Genomic DNA, 21,436 nt, shown 5'->3' on the forward strand with positions numbered 1-21,436 from the left:
TGTTACATATGTATCCATGTGCCATGTTGATTTCCTGCACCCATTAACTCGTCATTTAGCATTAGGTATATCTCCTAATGCTGTCCCTCCCCCCTCCCCCAACCCCACAACAGTCCCCGGAATGTGATGTTCCCCTTCCTGTGTCCATGAGTTCTCATTGTTCAATTCCCACCTATGAGTGAGAACATGCGGTGTTTGGTTTTTTGTCCTTGCGATAGTTTACTGAGAATGATATTTCCAGTTTCATCCATGTCCCTACAAAGGACATGAACTCATCATTTTTTATGGCTGCATAGTATTCCATGGTGTATATTTGCCACATTTTCTTAATCCAGTCTATCGTTGTTGGACATTTGGGTTGGTTCCAACTCTTTGCTATTGTGAATAGTGCCGCAATAAACATACGTGTGCATGTGTCTTTATAGCAGCATGATTTATAGACCTTTGGGTATATACCCAGTAATGGGATGGCTGGGTCAAATGGTATTTCTAGTTCTAGATCCCTGAGGAATCGCCACACTGACTTCCACAATGGTTGAACTAGTTTACAGTCCCACCAACAGTGTAGAAGTGTTCCTATTTCTCCACATCCTCTCCAGCACCTGTTGTTTCCTGCTTTTTTAATGATGGCCATTCTAACTGGTGTGAGATGGTATCTCACTGTGGTTTTGATTTGCATTTCTCTGATGGCCAGTGATGATGAGCATTTCTTCATGTGTTTTTTGGCTGCATAAATGTCTTCTTTTGAGAAGTGTCTGTTCATGTCCTTTGCCCACTTTTTGATGGGGTTGTTTGTTTTTCTCTTGTAAATTTGTTTGAGTTCATTGTAGATTCTGGATATTAGCCCTTTGTCAGATGAGTAGGTTGCAAAAATTTTCTCCCATTCTGTAGGTTGCCTGTTCACTCTGATGGTAGTTTCTTTTGCTGTGCAGAAGCTCTTTAGTTTAATTAGATCCCATTTGTCAATTTTGGCTTTTGTTGCCATTGCTTTTGGTGTTTTAGACATGAAGTCCTTGCCCACGCCTATGGCCTGAATGGTATTGCCTAGGTTTTCTTGTAGGATTTTAATGGTTTTAGGTCTAACATTTAAGTCTTTAATCCATCTTGAATTAATTTTTGTATAAGGTGTAAGGAAGGGATCCAGTTTCAGCTTTCTACATATGGCTAGCCAGTTTTCCCAGCACCATTTATTAAACAGGGAATCCTTTCCCCATTTCTTGTTTTTGTCAGGTTTGTCAAAGATCAGACAGTTGTAGATATGCGGCATCATTTCTGAGGGCTCTGTTCTGTTCCATTGATCTATATCTCTGTTGTGGTACCAGTACCATGCTGTTTTGGTTACTGTAGCCTTGTAGTATAGTTTGAAGTCAGGTAGCGTGATGCCTCCAGCTTTGTTCTTTTGGCTTAGAATTGACTTGGTGATGCGGGCTCTTTTTTGGTTCCATATGAACTTTAAAGTAGTTTTTTCCAATTCTGTGAAGAAAGTCATTGGTAGCTTGATGGGGATGGCATTGAATCTATAAATTACTTTGAGCAGTATGGCCATTTTCACGATATTGATTCTTCCAACCCATGAGCATGGAATGTTCTTCCATTTGTTTGTATCCTCTTTTATTTCATTGAGCAGTGGTTTGTAGTTCTCCTTGAAGAGGTCCTTCACATCCCTTGTAAGTTGGATTCGTAGATATTTTATTCTCTTTGAAGCAATTGTGAATGGGAGTTCACTCATGATTTGGCTCTCTGTTTGTCTGTGATTGGTGTACAAGAATGCTTGTGATTTTTGTACATTGATTTTGTATCCTGAGACTTTGCTGAAGTTGCTAATCAGCTTAAGGAGATTTTGGGCTGAGACAATGGGATTTTCTAGATATACAATCATGTCATCTGCAAACAGGGACAATTTGACTTCCTCTTTTCCTAATTGAATACCCTTTATTTCCTTCTCCTGCCTGATTGCTCTGGCCAGAACTTCCAGCACTATGTTGAATGGGAGTGGTGAGAGAGGGCATCCCTGTCTTGTGCCAGTTTTCAGAGGGAATGCTTCCAGTTTTTGCCCATTCAGTATGATATTGGCTGTGGGTTTGTCGTATATAGCTCTTATTATTTTGAGATACGTCCCATCAATACCTAATTTATTGAGAGTTTTTAGCATGAAGGGTTGTTGAATTTTGTCAAAGGCCTTTTCTGCATCTATTGAGATAATCATGTGGTTTTTGTCTTTGGTTCTGTTTATATGCTGGATTACATTTATTGATTTGCGTATGTTGAACCAGCCTTGCATCCCAGGGATGAAGCCCACTTGATCATGGTGGATAAGCTTTTTGATGTGCTGCTGGATTCGGTTTGCCAGTATTTTATTGAGGATTTTTGCATCAATGTTCATTAAGGATATTGGTCTAAAATTCTCTTTTTTGGTTGTGTCTCTGCCTGGCTTTGGTATCAGGAAGATGCTGGCTTCATAAAATGTGTTAGGGAGGATTCCCTCTTTTTCTATCAATTGGAATAGTTTCAGAAGGAATGGTACCAGTTCCTTCTTGTACCTCTGGTAGAATTCAGCTGTGAATCCATCAGGTCCTGGACTCTTTTTGGTTGGTAAGCTATTGATTATTGCCACAATTTCAGAACCTGTTATTGGTCTATTCAGAGATTCGACTTCTTCCTGATTTAGTCTTGGGAGGGTGTATTTGTCGAGGAATTTATCCATTTCTTCTAGATTTTCTAGTTTATTTGCATAGAGGTGTTTGTAGTATTCTCTGATGGTAGATTGTATTTCTGTGGGATCGGTGGTGATATCCCCTTTTTCATTTTTTATTGCATCTATTTGATTCTTCTCTCTTCTTTATTAGTCTTGCTAGCGGTCTATCAATTTTGTTGATCTTCTCAAAAAACCAGCTCCTGGATTCATTAATTTTTTGAAGGGTTTTTTGTGTCTCTATTTCCTTCAGTTCTGCTCTGATTTTAGTTATTTCTAGCCTTCTGCTAGCTTTTGAATGTGTTTGCTCTTGCTTTTCTAGTTCTTTTAATTGTGATGTTAGGGTGTCAATTTTGGATCTTTCCTGCTTTCTCTTGTGGGCATTTAGTACTATAAATTTCCCTCTACACACTGCTTTGAATGTGTCCCAGAGATTCTGGTATGTTGTGTCTTTGTTCTCGTTGGTTTCAAAGAACATCTTTATTTCTGCCTTCATTTCATTATGTACCCAGTAGTCATTCAGGAGCAGGTTGTTCAGTTTCCATGTAGTTGAGCGGTTTTGAGTGAGTTTTTTAATCCTGAGTTCAGAGCTGGGAAAGATCTTAAAGTCACCAAATCCAAATCGTTCATTCTGAAATGTTTCATTCTGAAAACAAAGGCCCAGAAATAGCAAGTGATTTGCTGAAAGCCACTTAGTCTTTGGAAGAGTTGGTACTGGAACCTAGGATCACCACATAGACCCTTAGCCTCTCCTTGCCCTTAAAGAATACAGACAATAACTATTATAAAAAAATAGAATGTGCAAACATTCTTCACTTCGTAGAATAACTTACCTGAAGCCATACTTTATTCTGTAGCTAGAGTTAGGCTGAATAGAGATGACTGGCAATCCAACAAGCATGTATTTATCGATGGTCTATATTCCAGACACTGGATACAAAGCTGAAAAATTCATACAAGGCCCCTGCTCTCATAGAGTTTCTATTAGAGAAAATATTCACAAATATATTACTTTTTTAAATCAAGAAAAAATTAGTGATAAGTACTTGGTAGAAAATTAAAATAAGGTGGTATAATATAAAATGATTGGATGGCCACTTTGAACTGGAGGGTCAGGCAAGGCCTCTCTAAGTGGGACATGGGGCTTAGATCTGAATGACATAATCTTGCAATTCCATAGGAAAGGCTTCCAGTCAGAAGGAACATCTAGTAAAGAAGCCCTCAGGCAGGGGTGAGCTTATTACTTTTCAAAGTAAAGAGAGAAGGCCAGCGAGTCTGGATTTTAGTGGGCATGTAGAAAGAGAAGCGAAGTTAGATAGGTCAGCAGGACTCTGATCATCTTGAGTTATTTAAGCCAGGATAGGGAGTCCAGATTTTATTCTAAGTGAATTGTAAAGCTACTGGAGTGTTTTATGCAGGAAGTGATCTGATCTGCTTTATCTTTTAGGAAGATCACTCTAGCTACTATTTGAAAAATGGATTGCAGAGGGGCAAGGAGACCAGTTATGAGACTATTGCACTGGTCCAGTTGAGAGATGATGGTGGCTTGGACTAAGGTAATGGATATGGAGAGAAGTAGAGTTATTTGAGATATATTTTGGATGTATGGAGGACAGATGTTAGTGATACTTTGAAAATAAGAAAGAAGATAGGAAATTAGGAGGATTCTAGATTTCTGGCTTAAGTAACTGCATAAGTTGTTAAGTTTCATTTACAAAGATAGTACGTATCAACTGCTGCTTTGAAGTCTGAGATTATCATATTGGCAAAACAGACAGAATTCTCTGACCTTTTGGAGATTGTATTCTACTGGATGATTCAAAAAATAAAATAAATAAGGTATATATGTGTAGATGGTGGTAGGTCTTGGGGTAGGATCTATTTTAAATTGTGTGGTCAGATCTGGGAAGTCTTCACTTCCCAGTGAGGTCATTTCAAAGATGGGACCAGTTGAGATCACCAAGGGAGATGCACGTAGAGAAGGGAAGGAGCTTCTGCAGCTCTCCAGTATTTGAGGACTAAAAAGAAGAGACAGCAGGAGAAACTAAGAAGAAACAGTCATTGAAGTAGGAGGAAAAACAGTTAGGTGTGATGTTAGAGAAACCAAAAGAGACATTTCAAGAAGGAAAGAATGGTTAAGTCTGTTGGATATTACTAAGGGTTCACATAAGATAAGGATGGATGTGATCATTGGATTTAACAACATGGAGCTCATTGGTGACCTTGACAAGAGCAATGTCAGTGGAGAGATGGGGACAGAAAGCCATGAAATTACTTAAAGAGAGATTGGTGTCAGTGAAAGAGGGAAGAATTGTAAGGGTGAAGTCATTGAGTTCAGAGAGGTGAGATTCAGATGACAAGTGGAGAATTTCGTGTCTGAAACAAAGAGAGATGCTTTGTCCACAGTAGGAGGAGAAAAGGCTGAGAGTATGAGTGCCGATGCAGATAAGTTGGTAGATTTGATGATGGAAAAAGAAGGGAATTTTGATCTGATTGCTTCTCAGTGAGGTATAAGGTAAGTTCATTGACCAAGGCTATGGGAGGTAGGCCTTGGCAGCCAGGTTTGAAAGGGGAGGAGATGGTGTGAAATAGCTGCTTAAGTAACTGCCTGATATATTCAACTTACAAGTGGTTCTTCTCAGATGTTGACACAGTGTGCTTTTTATCCCACAGCCAGGAGGTTGGAGTCCTATCAGGAAGCTGTCTCTGAAGATGAAGATTTTACAGACACAGTCAGCGGTTCCCTCAGCAATATGGCAAAACCGAAAGCCCCCAGCTGCAGGGCAGTTCATAATGGGCCTTTGGGAAATAAGCCCTCGAATCATCTTGCTGGGAGCTCTTTTACTCTAGGAAGTGGAGAAGGAGCCAGTGAAGTGCCTCATTCCAGACAGGCTGCTTTCAGTAGCCCCATTGTAAGTATGAATGCATGACTAGAATCTTGCACATCCACAATGTATGATGAAAGAACAGCCTTGTAATTATGACAGAGTCAAACTCTGTTGTCTTTTCTACCTTAGAAGAGACTACATGATTGCAGCTCAGCAAGATCACCACACATAATTAGAAATATAAACAAACAATATCACACTAGCCTACTTTTAAAAAATAAAAGTTGAGAGGTACTATACCATTTCTGAAAAAAAAAATAGAATATTTCTGGTCGGGGCTGATGATGTGTGAGCCTGAAGAAGGCTGCCTTGGTTTAAGAATCATGGCGCACTCTCAGAACCAGCAAAGCTTACCAGAGTTATCTCGTAGTCAGATAAGCATGTGTTAATTGATAGGGACATTCATAGGCCATGTGGTACATTGAAGGCCTTTTTATTGCTCTGTAATCTCCCAAATCCCACCAAACTTGTGGTTTTTCCCTATTCCTGGCTCCAGAAGGTCATTTTCTAATACATCAATTTCAGAGCTCAACAGAATGTATTCATGAGTTCCAGTGGGAAGTGTCAGGAACTGTCTAGTCACATCCATTAGCAAATCCATTTTACTCCAGAAAAACTAGAGGACCATGTAGATGATGGGAAAAAGAGGGAAAGGATGTGTGAAAAAAATTAGAAATCAAAGTTTTGCTGTATTTAAAATTACCTGTATAAAAGTTCAATTTCCTTCTCTGCCTTTTACATTTTATTAAGCCTCGTGTTTTACCAAGATGAAGATTTCCCAGCCATCAGACTGATAATACCTACAAAATAGGTGACATAACAAGAATAAACCAGCTTTGGGGAAGCTTTGTGTTTCTACATTGAATTTATCATATGGTTTTCACAGTAGAGACATGATATGAGTAGACCCCTGCGGTCTCATTTGTCCTGGGAAGGCCTTGAGCTTCCCAGGATCCTGGCTCTTCTCAAATTGTCAACAAATGCATAATCACAGCAACTGGAGTGATCATTTCAGTCCAGCTCATTTCTGTGGCACTAATATAAAAACTATTATATTACATCTTAGCTGTATGTCAAGTGATTCCAAGACTTAATATTTCTCCAACTTTTGAAATGGAAGAAGAAAGGAATGTACACAGTTCGTTCTGTGTACTCATTGTAAACTCATATCAGAAATATATTTTTCTTCTATTTTTCTATCAATATATTTTCTTCTATTATATCTTTTTATCTATCCTTGTATTGAACTTTTTCATTTTCCATCCACCTGAAAGTAAGAACATGTTGGCTCTTGTTTAGACAGAAGCAGCACAGTTTGGTAATAAGGTGGCTCTGTGCCACACCTTATTGGTTTCTTGATCAAACCTCACCCTATTCGTGGAACAAATGATTGGTTATTTCTTAGTTTAAAGTCTTTGTCCCTTTATAGATAAATTTACCGTGTCTAAAATATATTCTCTCTTCACATACTACCTCTATCCATCAAATCTGGTGAAATATTTATTTCTTTAAGAACTAAATTATCACCTTTTTCTGAAGACTTCTCAGATTCTCTTCTTTCAGTGTCCGAGCTCTGTTTACATCATCCCTCCGTCCCTTCATCCACATGGCATTGGTCTTATTTCTGCCTCTGGCAATCCACCATTAACTCCGTGAGAGAAGGATTTATCCATCTTGAATCAACATCTAGCACAATGGCTGGCATGTCCATTCTCAATAAAATACTTTTAAAGGTTGTTGAGGGAAGCTACTTACCAGGCTGTCTTTTCATCTGGGCCATTTTCTTTTCATTTGCCTTATACTCCAATGTCATTGCTGATTATATGGATGCTCTTGTGCTGCTGTTATTGTTGTCCTTGTTTTGTTTGTGTTTTGCAAAACCATACCCCTAATATATAGAATAACTAGGTCATGGTCTTCCTCAATATATAAGATTATTTCCCAATCTTGGTCTAAGCAAATTGATTTTATCCTTTTTGAAGACTAAAGATTATTTTGAGAAAACTACATAATCTTTGATCTGAAAATTGAGCATCTGTAAATATATCATATAAAATTCTAAAAGCCGATCTATGGCGCCCAGGTTAAGAACCAGCTTGAGGGCATTCTGAGAATTGTGATGTCTAAAAGTGGAAGGTTGTAAGATGGCACCCTTCAAAGGAGGCGAGTTATGAGCCAGCAAGTGAGGATGCTAGGCAGGGTACTGATGAAGATGTACCAGCCTTTGGGCATTAGAATGTCACTGAGGCCTATGAGTCCTGGGTTCATAGTATCTGTTTTAGAAATAGAAACCTTTACTTTGTAAGCCCGTATGTTTATGTGTCTTTAATCTTCTGGAGCTTTTCATTCAACAAGCATACTGTTTATTCTACATGAAATGCTCTTCTCTTAGATCTTTGTATAGCTGTCTCCTTTCTGTCATTGAGCCTTAGCTCAAATACCTTCTCAGTGAAGCCTTCTCTGCCACCCAGTCCCAAGTACATTCCATCTCTCCCTTGTCTCTCTCTGTCTCAATATAAAGGCATCTTATTTATTTGCTGTTGGGATAGTTTTGGATCTACTGTCTCCTCCCAGGTAGAATGTGAGTTCCATGTAAGCCAGGATCCTGTCTGTTCTATCACTCCTCTTACCTTCAGGGGTGCCTGGCACCACAGATTAGCAATAAATATTTATGGGATAATGAATTTATTAATGAATTAATGGAAGTCATGGCACAATACTGGACGGGGATATAAAGTGAATAAAACATGGCTTCAGCCTTCAGTTTTGTTCTAGGTAGAGAAGATAGACATATAAATGAATAATTATAAACCTGTATTAAAGATGTAGTCATAGTAGTTAATCCAAAGTATAGTAAGGTCACGAAGAAGGGAGTGATCAGCTCTAAGGGAGTGAAGAAGGATCAAGAAAGTCTGCCCGGAAGAGCTACAACTTGAGTTAGGATTAAACTAATGAGTAGAGAGAGGTTCACAGATTGGAAAAGGAAGGAAAGGCATTTGGAGCTGACAGCACGTGGTACATGCAGTCAGAACCACAAGGCCAAGGGAGAACATGGTGTGCAGGAGGAATTGTCAGCATGTGGTTATTGACCTTTGCTTTTTTTTTTTTTTCAGGACTGTGTTGTTTAGGAATCAGTGGGGAGGGGATGGTGGCAATAGAAGATATTTGTGTCCACTCTTAAGCCAAAGTTGCAGTGGTGGAGTGGTGAACCCTTAAAATGAGTAGAGTGGCATCTGGCAATGAAATGAAAAACCTCGGGTACAGTTGGAACTAGGGGAGGAGTGAAGAACAGTATTAGAGCTCCTTGGTCAACTTTATGTCCCATCTAGAGTGTCTTTGTCCATTACTAAACCTTGGGTTTTTAAAGTTTTGCATAAACAATTATAGTGGGCTGCTGCTTCTCTTTGTTTTAAAACAAATTTAACATTTAAATTATATGAAAGCCATTCAAAAGATTCAACAAACACTATTAGAGGGCAAAGGGAGTTTTGGCCAGTTTTTACTTGTTAATTTGAATTTAAATAGAGGACAGAGAGAAAAAAAAGAAAGGAGTAAACCTGAATGTGAAAGTTACAACTTAGTAATGTCATGGGGGAGAGGAGGGGGCGGTCCTTGCTCCCAGAGCTCCCAAGATGGTAGCGTGCAGCTTCCAAAATGGTGGCGGGCCACTTCCAAGATGGTGGCAAGCCTCGTGTTCTCTGACCTGGGGTTCTTGGCCTCACAGATTACAAGGAATGGAATCTTGGGCCATGCAGTGAGTGTTATAGCTCTATTAGAAGCCATGGGTCACAGAAGAGAACCATGGAACCCAGTGACTAATGTTCAGCTCGATTAGGACGAACCCAGGCACTTAGCCATGCAGGAACAATGGCAAGCGGCAATGGGCGCCTCACTGGATCAGGAGCACAGCAGACACCTTGCAGGATCCGCAGGGGTGGAAGTCAGCGGCGGGTCTGCGATGGTGGCAAGCAGCAGTGGTGGACAGCGAGCGAAAGCTCATCTCGAGCCATAACAAACACGGACCAGAAGAGTGCAGCTGCAAGATTTAATAGAGTGAAATAGAGTGAAAACAGAGCTCCCATACAAAGGGAGGGGACACAAAGAGGGTAGCCGTTGCCTGCTCGAATGCCTGGGTTTATATCCCTATCATTGTCCCTCCCACTGTGCTCTCAGGCAACAGATGATTGGCTATTTCTTTACCTCCTGTTTTTGCCTAATTAGCATTTTAGTGAGCTCTCCTTACTATCTGATTGGTCGAGTGTGAGCTAAGTTGCAAGCTCCGTGTTTAAAGGTGGAAGCAGTCACCTTCCCAGCTAGGCTTAGGGATTCTTAGCCTAGGAAATCCAGCTAGTCCTGTCTCTCAATAGGAAGGCATAATAGGAATTATGAGGGTAAATCTAAAATTTGAGATAGGCAGATACCATGCAAGATTAGGACAAAGATACTAGACTCTCACCAGGAAACCAAATAAGGCTTTGTTTACATTATAAGAAGCTCTCTGCATCATACTCTCATACTCTGTAATCTGTGCTCTCATGTGAAGTAAAAATTTTCTTGAATTTTAAAAAGATATCTACTTGAGCCCAGTGGGAGGTAATACGTGTTTATTTTCCAAAGAGTGACATCTTTCTTCATCTGGTTATTTCTCCCTCTCTTTCCTTATGGGATATGAGATTAGCAAATTATAGTAACATATGACAATACACTTTTATTGCTTATCCATGTGTCAAGTACTGAGTTAGGGATCCAAAGATCAATAAGATGTGGTCCTTACTTTAATGGGCCTTCCAAATTCTCTGGGGAGAGATTCCATACCTATGTAAGAAATTATTTAAAGCAAGATGGTTTGAGTCTGGTTCTGAAGTTAACAGGCATCCAGAGAAGGCAGAAGCCATCCATCACTGACAAAAGAGCAAAAGTTAATAATGTAATCCTGGGTCTCAATAAGGAAGATTTGGATCTTGGGAGAAACAGCTACGGATACAGTCCTGTAGATAAGAATCGCATGTGGTGACTCTATATCTTCATCTTAATTCAGTGACTAACTTCTTAGTCACTAGAAATTAACTTATTTTGGTGGGACCAACTAAAGTAGAAGAATGAGCCATGCCTGAAGCTTCTTTGTGTGTACACCTTTCCTTAAATCTTCTGGGCTCTTTTATGTATATTGTTTTATGGTGCTTTTCAACATCTTTATGGTCCTGACTTTCTAGATTTTTCCCACTTTATTTTGACAATACTTCTCAGCACAGTTTTGCTGAACAGAGCCACACAACCCCACTTTCACACACTGTTCCCACTCACCTCCAGCTTGGGCCAACTTCAGTATTACCTCTGATGTCATGGCCACAGTACAGCCTTTCAGTCATGCAGTCATCAGATTCCCTGAATGACATATTACATTGACTACATTACATTACATTAAATAGTGTCTTAGTCCATTCAGACTACCAGAATGAAATACCATAAACTGGGTAGCTTATAAACCACAGAAATTTATTTTTCACAGATCTAGAGGCTGGAAAGTCCAAGTTCAAGGAGCCAGCAGATTTGGGGTCAGGTGAGGGCCTGCTTCCTGGTTCATAAAAACAGTACCATCTTTACTGTGTCTTCATATGGTGGACAAGCTCCCTGGAACCTGTTTTATAAGGACTTTAATCCCATTCATGAAGTCACTGCCCTCATAACCTAATCTTCCCCAAAGGGCCCTACTTCCTAATACCATCACCTTGTGGGTTAGGATTTCAGCATACGAATTTTGAGGAGACACAAACATTTAGACCATGGTAAATAGCATTTGTCACAAATGCAGAAGTTGCAAACCTTTCATCAATGTTAGATTGACTTCAGAATGCAAGATAATCCTTATGTTCTGAACCAATTATTAGGCAAATAATTGCTGAGATCATTGATACAATGAAATCACTATTAGCTTCTGTGGTCTCTGACTCAGTCCCCAATGTCTTCTATAAAAGAAGTCTCTAAAAAATAGAATTTGGAAAGCCTGTACGTACTAGCCTCTTCTTGGAGATTCCTAATACCCATTAAACTCTCTGAGAAATGCTGAAATTAAAAAGCTTGTTTAAACATTTCTTAAACTTATTCCAATATAGAACCCTTTGTTAATTTTTTGCTTATTCCATGTTAACATTCAGAAAAGGATGCCACTGGAAATACCGCCCTGACCTGTGGAATCTCACAAGCACTAGACAAGAGCATAATCATAGGCCTTGGTAAAATACCATCAACAAACTTCCCAGGCATCTCTTCATTGACCAAATAAATAACCCTTTCCAACTTTACCACTTTCTTCTACTGACTTTGGCAAGGAGGTTCTTGAGGCCAGGGTTGTTCCCTGAGTAACTGAGGGTCTAGAACAAGTGCCAGCTTAGAGTTACTATATATGTGAGACTCATGAGAGAATGTGACCAACTTACTAATTAATAGCCATCAGCTCATGAATGGCTATGAACTCCATCAAACTGAATAAGATTCAAATTTTGCTAAGTCAAGTAGCACAAGCCAGTAGAATTAATGAATTTAGATAGAAACTTAGCAATGCTTTTTGACAGCAGGTAACTTGGTGAGTCTGGAAGCCAGATGAGACTGCTAACCTGTCTGAAGGTGAGTGTGTCATTTGAGAAAGAAAGAAGGAAAAGGAACATTAAATGACTTAGGTTCCTGTTCTACTGGTCTCATCTTAGTCATTATCTCATTTACTTTGTACAGCCACCTGGGAGGTAAGTGTTATTTTTACCATTAGACAGAAGAGGAAAAGGAGGTTAAGTAAGCTGCCCAAGACCTCCAGTTAGTATGCAGTGGAGCTAAGACCTGAACCTAAACCCATGTGGTTTCCATCCCATGCTCTCTTCTTATTAAACCTATGCTAACTCTCACCAAACTTTTAAGCGTTAAGTGCAAGCCATAATCTTCTGAGTCCATGTCATACATCCTTATATTTTACTCTTTTCTCTAAATCTCCTCTCCTGGATTTCCTGCAGTCAGTGTGCTTTCCAGGCCAGCTGCCTCTAGGACTCTTAGAATACAATGGTGCTTTTGTACAACCTTGATTCTGAGCATGTAGTTCCTCCTTTGACTCAGCTGAGAAATTTCTAAAGCAATTAACTATATGTTACTGGATTATACTTAGATTTCTACTGCAACATTATTTTGTCAAAACTAGTACTCTCACATAAGTGTGAGAAGCACTGTGTCAAACAAAAGGGAGTACTTTTTTTCAATAACAACTTCTTAGAGCAAACCTGTACTGAGAAGAAAGCATAGTTGCCAAATGTATGTGGTGATCAGAAATCTGGAAGAATCCTTGTTAATGTCTTGTATTACTTGAAAATGCTGATAAAATATGTTAGCCTGCTTATAATCATTTTTATTTTTGGAGAGTTGTTTTTTATAATAGTAGTAACTTGAGCCATAAAATATTTTGTTGCAATAACATGGTATGAATAATGCCCAAAGTTTAAGAGTTAGTATTCATCAAGTGATGGTGAATAAATCTATGACCAAGGTAGAATTCTGTTCTCAATAAAATCTACCTCTGCTATTATGTATTTCAAAATGAGAAAACAGTCAACTAGATTTGGTGAAAACTAAACTCTTGTTTAGTTTAATGTTTAGATAGTCTCCATCAATAATGTGCATTCTGGATTATCCATTTGTTTTTATATCTTTTATTTTCCTATTCTCACTTCCCATGACACGATATACATTAAAATTGTTTTTAGAAAAATAAAGTTTACCATCTCATGATTCATTTAGATCCTGGCTATACAAGTTATTTCTCATGTTGATTTAAAACTAATTTTTATATACTTCTTATAACAACACACTGTCTTATTGGATCTTCAGGAAACAAATGTGGTACCAGACACCAGGCTTTTAGACAAATTTAGTCAGGTTACACCTCGGCTCTTTATGCCACTAGATGAGACCATCCAAAATCCACCACTGGAAACTTTGTACATCATCGACTTCTTCATTGCATTGGCAATCTGCAACACAGTAGTGGTTTCTGCTCCTAACCAACCCCGACAAAAGGTGAGTAAGTTCTGTAATGCAAACAAGGGTCACTTTCCAGAAGAGAATTTTGGGTTTAAATGGATCTGTACTGAGCTTAATATATGGATAAAAATGATAAATAATAGCAGCTGTATAACATTGATTCAGCATTTGCCCTGTGCTCTGCACTTACCATGGTCTATGTCATGGGTCCCCAACCCCCTTGGTTGCAGACTGGTAACAGTCTGTGGCCTGTTAGGAACCAGTCTGCATAGCAGGAGGGGAGGAGAGGGCCAGTGAGCCTTACTGCCTGAGCCCCGCCTCCTGTCAGATCAGGAGCAGCATTAGATTCTCATAGGAACGTGAACCCTATTATGAACTGCATACACGAGGGATCTAGGTTGTGCCGTCCGTATGAGAATCTAATGCCTGATGATCTGAGGTCCCACCCAACCCATCCGTGGAGAATTGTCTTCACAAAACTGATCCCTGGTGCCAAAAAGGTTGAGGACCGCTGGTCTAAGTGATTTATTGGTATTAACAAGTTGAATCCTCCTAACCATCCTCTGAGTTAGATGCTATTACCCTACTATTCTCCATTTTACAGATGACACTAAGTAATGTACCCAGGGTCACAAAACCGGTTTGTTGGGGAGGTGGAATGTGAACCTAGGAAATACAGCTAAGTGCTACTATATTGTTTGCCTCTAAGAGGGTAGTGATGAGAGCAGTTCATTTTGCTTTAGTTTATTTGCCAAATTGAAGCTTTCTTTGAGACTTCTGAGACCTCCAACATCATACGTACTGTATCAAGCAAAATATACAGTATTGGATTCAATATCATGTTTGAGAATTTTTTTCTTTCTTTCTTTCTTTCTTTCTTTCTTTCTTTTTTTTTTTCTTGGAGACAGAGTCTTACCCTGTCTCCCAGGCTGGAGTGCAGTGGCATGATCTCAGCTCACTGCAACCTCTGCCTCCAGGTTCCAGCAATTCTCCTGCCTCAGCCTCCTGAGTAGCCGAGATTATAGGCACCCACAACCACGCCTGGCTAATTTTTGTAGTTTTAGTAGAGACAGGGTTTCACCATGTTGGCCAGGCTGATCTTGAACTCCTGACCTCAGGTGATCCGCCTGTCTCAGCCTCCCAGAGTGCTGGGATTACAAGCATGAGCCACCACACCTGGCCAAAAAAAGCTAGATTTTTAAAGTCTATCTGTAGCTTAGAATTCATAGAAAATTCATTTTCAATGAGGAGGAAAACTTGTTTAACGGGCTGATGATTCACCACTTACTGTGCTAGCCTCCTTGTGTATAACTATCTCACCTTTTACTCACTTAAAATTCAATTTGCAGCACAACCCAATTCAATTTAATTTTCCATCAGACCATTTTCTTTTGGCAGCTTCAGAGGTGGTCAACTTTAACATAAAAACAATTTCCTTCCAATTAAGTTGAGCTTCATCAGGAACTGTATTTTTACAAGGCTTTGCCTAGGAAGTTGCTCTTTGAAAAAGTGATTGTGCAGTTACATAACAAAGGCTATTCTTTTCTCCCAAAAATATTTTTCTAATACATCTGTTTCCAAAGTAAGCATCTTTTGGTGTTCTCCTTTTAAGAAATATTATTGCCTTATTCTTAAAGAATATAATATTCTACTGCTTGAAAGAAAATCTCTGAAGCATATGAGAGTCTAAGCCTCATGGTATTTCAAAGTAATGATAGAAGGGCAGTGAATAAGTAGCTAATCAGCATTCATGTGAGGTACAGGAACCTCATCTGTGATTGCGTTTTACTCTTCATTTCTGAGTTGCTGATAAGTTTGAAAATCAACTGGCATAAGACCTTCAAATTATTATAAAATTAGTTATTTTTAGAGGAAACCTTTTTCATTTATTGAGCATTTCTGAATGAGAAAATTTTTCCATCCAGTTAACTGGCCTTCCATGATTAATGTGAATTTCTCGGTTTAATCACTGATAAAAGTTAAGATTTAAGAGAAACCAGGGTACAAATAAGAAAAAGTTCTATGAAAACAGAAATTCAAATCCACATTATGATATTGATAACTCTTCTTGATGAAGCTACTTTGCTTACTGGTCCATTTAAAAGAAAATTCAAAGTAACAAACTTTTGTAGAATCTGGAAAATAAAAGAGAAAAATACATTTTGTTAATCTTTTGATTTGCTTTCTTCTGGTGTTTTTGTTATATATATTACTACTTGTTACTTTTTTTACACTAGTCTCATAGCTTTTTCAGTATTGCCCTATAGACTTTATAAGCTTTATTTTTAAATGTTATATAACCTTTCAAGATGTGTCTATTTTGCTGTTACTGAATACTTAATTTGCTTATAATTTTAAAATTGTTATGGTTAGGATACACACAATTAAGATTATGGAATTCCTGTATTTCGAGTTATTTCTTTAGAAAAAAAATTGCTGAAGGATGTCCACTGCTAGCAATATTAACATTTTATGTCTTTTATTATCAGTTGTCAAATTTCTTTCTAAATGATTGTAGAAATGTATGTCATTCATTTTAATATTATTAAAATATTAGCAAAGTATTACATAAATATTAAAAATATTAATAAAAATCAAATTATCTGAATATTTATTAAAAAACAAATTTTTATTTGTATTAATATTTTCCATGGCGGTTGTAAATAGGGAATGGGCTGCTAGCTATTTAAGTGAGTGGTAACTCTTTTTATATTTAATTTATTTCCAGTTTGCCTTCAAAGTTGTTATAAACTGCTTTTGACTGTATTGAAACCTTTCTAAATTGTCTTTCATAGATCAGACACCCTTCACTGGGGGGGTTGCCCATTAAGTCTTTGGAAGAGATTAAAAGTCTTTTCCAGAGATGGTCTGTCCGAAGATCAAGTTCGCCATCGCTTAACAGTGGGAAGGAGCCATCTTCTGGAGTTCCAAACACCTTTGTGAGCAAACTCCCTCTTTTTAGTCGAATGAAACCAGCTTCACCTGTGGAGGAAGAGGTCTCCCAGGTGTGCGAGAGCCCCCAGTGCTCCAGTAGCTCAGCCTGCTGCACAGAAACAGAGAAACAACACGGTGATGCAGGCCTCGTGAATGGCAAGGCAGAGTCCCTCCCTGGACAGCCATTGGCTTGCAACCTGTGTTATGAGGCCGAGAGCCCAGATGAAGCAGCCTTAGTGTATGCCGCCAGGGCTTACCAATGCACTTTACAGTCTCGGACACCAGAGCAGGTCATGGTGGACTTTGCTGCTTTGGGACCATTAACATTTCAACTCCTACACATCCTGCCCTTTGACTCAGTAAGAAAAAGAATGTCTGTTGTGGTCCGGCACCCCCTTTCCAATCAAGTTGTGGTGTATACGAAGGGCGCTGATTCTGTGATCATGGAGTTACTGTCAGTGGCTTCCCCAGGTAAGTTTATACAAAAGTGAAATAGTAGTGATTTGAAAAGCTCAGAGATTAAAAGACCATACTTGATGGCTTTATAAAGGCAAAGAAATAGATATTTGGGGACTAATCGCATTTGGTGAAGTAGGGGGAAGCTGCCTAGGATTTGATGGGAAAGCAAGTAAGTTTTGGGGCTACCCAGATCTGAGTTCAAATGTGAACTCCATCATTAGCTGGGTCTTGATAAAGTTAGCTGACTATTCTGTGCCTAAGTCTTCAACTCAATGGGTCTTAGAGTATCTCCTTTACAGGTTCCTGAAAGGTTTAATGACATACTATATGCAAAATGTATGAAGAGCCTTTGGCCAAGTGCCTAGCAAATGGAAAGTGCCCAATAAATGTCAGCTAGCAGCATTATAGTTATGTTACTGTCGTTATTGATGATTTGGGAACAGTGTTTGTATCAGGTTCTTGTACTTTCCTCTGCCCAAGGGGAAAGAAACGAGGGAAAGATTTATTCTGAGTGGTCCCTTTTACAGATACCCATTTGGGATTCAAAACCAGAAGGCTTTTTTGTTTGTTTAGTATGGATTAAACTATTACTGTTTTAAACAGTATTTCTGTAATTTGGCAGACTGGTAGGAACTCAAGCGTCTTGTCCATTATTTCAGATGGAGCAAGTCTGGAAAAACAGCAGATGATAATAAGAGAGAAAACCCAGAAGCACTTGGATGACTATGCCAAACAAGGTCTTCGTACTTTATGTATAGCAAAGAAGGTGAGACTGCTTAGTGCGCTCCATCTTTTTTGTTTTTTCCCTTGTTTAACTATCATTGACTGAAAACCAGCATGTAGCAAACCCTAATCCAGGCACTGGGGAAGGTTCCCTGGACACTGGCTCTCTTTTTACCTTCTCTGTTCCATATATTGGTTGGTTGAAGTTTGTTCGAAGTATTTTGCTACAAGGATCCCTGAAAGTTACATTCTCTAAGTTCTTGCATGTTTCAATGTGTGTGTGAGTGCCTTTATATGTAAACGGTTGTTTGGCTGGGAGCAAAAATCTCTGGATCTTACTTTCTTTCTCCCAGGACTTTGAAAATGTTGATCGCTCTGTCTTACAGCATTAAATCTGCTTTGGAAAGAATGAGGGCACAGATCAGCCTTAATTTTTTCATTATAAGTTCTTAATACTCTTTTCTTGTGTGCCCGTAAGTCTTTATATGTAAATCCAGGTAAATATCCTGGATATTATCTCAGTATTGATTATTCTTTATTGAGAATGATTTTGGTACATAGCATATCCTTTCTAAACAAAAGTTTAGTAAGAAAGAAGATGGAGCTCCAATAAATTATTTGAGGGATGTTCTCACCGGAACTTTTCATTTCTTACCCAAGGTTTAGTTCGTGGGAGCTGCATTAGGGAAAGTGGGATCTGTTGTAGACCCCAAGGAACTCAGTCAACCAGCTTCATAAGGAATCAAAAGTCTGATGGCTGGGCACAGTAGCTCATGCCCGTAATAAGGAGGCTGAAGCAGGTGGATCACCTGAGGTCAGGAGTTCAAGATCAGCCTGGCTAACATGGTGAAACCCCGTCTCTACTAAAAACACAAAAATTAGCCAGATCTGGTGGTGCATGCCTGTAATCCCAGCTACTCAGGAGGCTGATACAGGAGAATTGCTTGAACCTGGGAGGCAGAGGTTGCAGTGAACTGAGATTGCGCCACTGCACTCCAGCCTGGATGACAGAGCAAAACTCCGTCTCAAAACAAAAACAAAACCCAAAACAAAAAGCCTGCCCCACACACAGTTAAAGGAAGAATGGAGAGTTCAAGATCAAACCAACTCTGCCTTTTCAATTGAATGATCCTGCCCTTGATTAAAATGTAGCCCAACAGGTGTCAGATTCTCTCAAATCGAATGACCTGTGGGCAAGAATAAGTAGACAGAGAGGGGAATTGCCTCATCCACTTTACTCCACTCTGCTTTATAAAAACTGAAATGTAGATTTCTCCTTCTATGGCAACCTAAAGACAAAGGAAAATATATCATTGATCAATTCTCCAGGAATTTCATTTAATTTTTGTTTGGAATAAGACTTGTTTCACCCATAGGGCCCTTCTCTTTTTACCATTCATTAACCACATAAAATAGCCATCAAAGGAGAATGGCTTGAACCTGGGAGGCAGAGCTTGTAGTCAGCCAAGATCATGCCACTGCACTCCAGCCTGCACCAGAGCGAGACTGTGTCTCAAAAACAAAAACAAAACAAAACAAAACAAAACAAAACCAAAAAAAAAAAAAAAAACCATCAAAAGATGTGAAAGGTGCTGCTGGTTACAGAATCCTTCAAACTAAACAGCCCTGATGCCGCTTTCTCAACTGCACCATTAGAATCAAACTGGAATTAACTGTCAATTGGAGACCACTCCTAACTGCATGCTTTCTGATTTAATTAAAGACATTAACCCACTTTCATCATATATGATGCCTAGAATTTCCAGAGATGCTGAGTTAAAGGGTCATCCATCATCACTGTTGCACTAGTCTGACCACAGAGTTTGGGAAGCTAGTGTCCAGGTGATGTGAGGATATGGATCTGACATGGCTGTGCCCAGAGGGAGGAATACGTAAAACAAGTTGATGGTTTGATATTTTGCCAGAGATCAGTCCTGGTATTCCCACAAGATCATATGGCTTGCTTCATACCTCTCTTTTAATTCTTCCCATAGGTCATGAGTGACACTGAATATGCAGAGTGGCTGAGGAATCATTTTTTAGCTGAAACCAGCATTGACAACAGGGAAGAATTACTACTTGAATCTGCCATAAGGTTGGAGAACAAACTTACATTACTTGGTAGGTGAATTATGTTGTATTGCCTGAATGGAGGATTTTGAAAAACACTGGATATCTCTGAATAAGATTATTTTTTCTTCCATTGTTATCTAATAAACATATATGGTTCTGCCTACCCTGTCCAGTCTGATCTCTATCCAACTTCCAATCCATTCTATTCTGTTGTCCACTGCAGTGAACTAGACTTCGCTTGTGATGGGGTCAGGATGGTCACCCCAAGAAGATCATGTAAAATGCAACACTTAACATAGACTACAAAGTCAAGTAAATGTTCCAATAAATATCTTGGTTCAAATCAAGATAAATATCAAGAATAGAGTTTCTTGTCAGACATTGGATAAGGTGCTTGATATGTGTTATCTCTTTTTTTGAATTCTCACAACAAATCTCTATCTTATATAGAGGAAATTTGGGGCACAGAGCAGTTCAATGACTTGTTCAATGTCACATGCCAGTAGCTGACAGTTACTCATTAACCAAACATGGAACTCATGTTTGCCTGGCTCCAAGCTTTTTATCCTGCACCTGCTACTGGACTAAGGAGATTTATTTTTCTTCTCTTCCTGATTTCAACTAAAATTGCACAACTGACCCCTCTTGTCTTGGATTAAGCTGCATCTTAGAATTATCTGAAGCGCTTCCCCTGAGATTCTGATTAAAGTGATCTGTTGTGTGGCTTGGGCACTGGAATTTTTTAAAGCTCCCTAAAGTGATGCTAAAGGCAGTCGAGTTTGAGAAGCACTGTCTTAGAGTCTGGAGGTGTAGATTCTAATATAAGCTCTGATATACCAAGATACCAGCTTCTGAGCTCCATTCCTCTATTTAGGAGGAAAACATTGACCTAACTTAGTATCTAGCAAAGACAACAGTGATGCCTGCCCTGAGTGAGTTCTCTGTGACAGTGTAAGTAGCATAGGTCCACATTTCCTCATCTGCGATTCCCAAATCAAAAATGCTCCATGGGTTTAGTGCCAAAACTCATTTGGCAGAAAAATCATGCCTGATTTGATATAAGACTATTTATAGTTCCTTATTATCCTAATTTATGTGAACATTTGTCAGTTTTCCTTCAGAAATATTAATATGCTTGATTACCAAGTATTATAGAATATGGTATATGCACCATATTACTTTTTTAATATCTGAAAAATGTTTGAATTCCAAAACACATATGGCCCCAGTTGTTTCAGAAAAGGGAACTATAGATCCATAAAAGAACACTGCAAATAGACATTGCATCTTACTGGCAGGAGCATTCTTTAAAAGCCTGCCCTTTAAAGGACATGAACAGACATTTTTCTGAAGAAGACAACAACGAGTGGCCAAGAAACATGGAACAATGCTCAACATCACTAGTTATCAGATGCAGACAAATACACATTAAAACTACAATGAGATACCATCTTACGCCAGTCAGAATGGCTATTAAAACGTCAGAAAACAACAGATATTGGCAAGGATGCAGAGAAAAGGGAACACTTATATACTGCTGGTTGGAAAGTAAATTAGTACAACCTCTATGGAAAACAGTATGGAGATTCTCAAGGAACTGAAAATGGAATTACCCTTCAATCCAACAATCCCACTACTGGGTATCCAC

The 21,436-nt window shown here is 39.0% G+C and overlaps 1 protein-coding gene across 9 annotated transcripts in view; it reads left to right on the top strand.

Annotated features, from left to right (window-relative positions):
- The window catches only part of ATP10D (ATPase phospholipid transporting 10D (putative)), a 110,377-nt gene that overhangs the window by 57,502 nt on the left and 31,439 nt on the right, over positions 1–21,436 (top strand). For all 9 annotated transcript variants that reach the window (XR_008651819.2, XM_055246555.2, XM_055246556.2 and 6 more), the window contains 5 exons: positions 5,366–5,604; positions 13,447–13,635; positions 16,395–17,004; positions 17,652–17,758; positions 19,710–19,836. Coding sequence is in view for 8 of the 9 variants with exons in the window: in XM_055246555.2 (XP_055102530.1) it covers positions 5,366–5,604; positions 13,447–13,635; positions 16,395–17,004; positions 17,652–17,758; positions 19,710–19,836 (1,272 nt within the window). In the remaining variant the exon portion in view is untranslated. The remainder of the gene's footprint in view (positions 1–5,365; positions 5,605–13,446; positions 13,636–16,394; positions 17,005–17,651; positions 17,759–19,709; positions 19,837–21,436) is intronic.

Source organism: Symphalangus syndactylus, chromosome 16 (genome assembly GCF_028878055.3).
Source record: "Symphalangus syndactylus isolate Jambi chromosome 16, NHGRI_mSymSyn1-v2.1_pri, whole genome shotgun sequence".
Lineage (NCBI taxonomy): Eukaryota > Metazoa > Chordata > Mammalia > Primates > Hylobatidae > Symphalangus > Symphalangus syndactylus.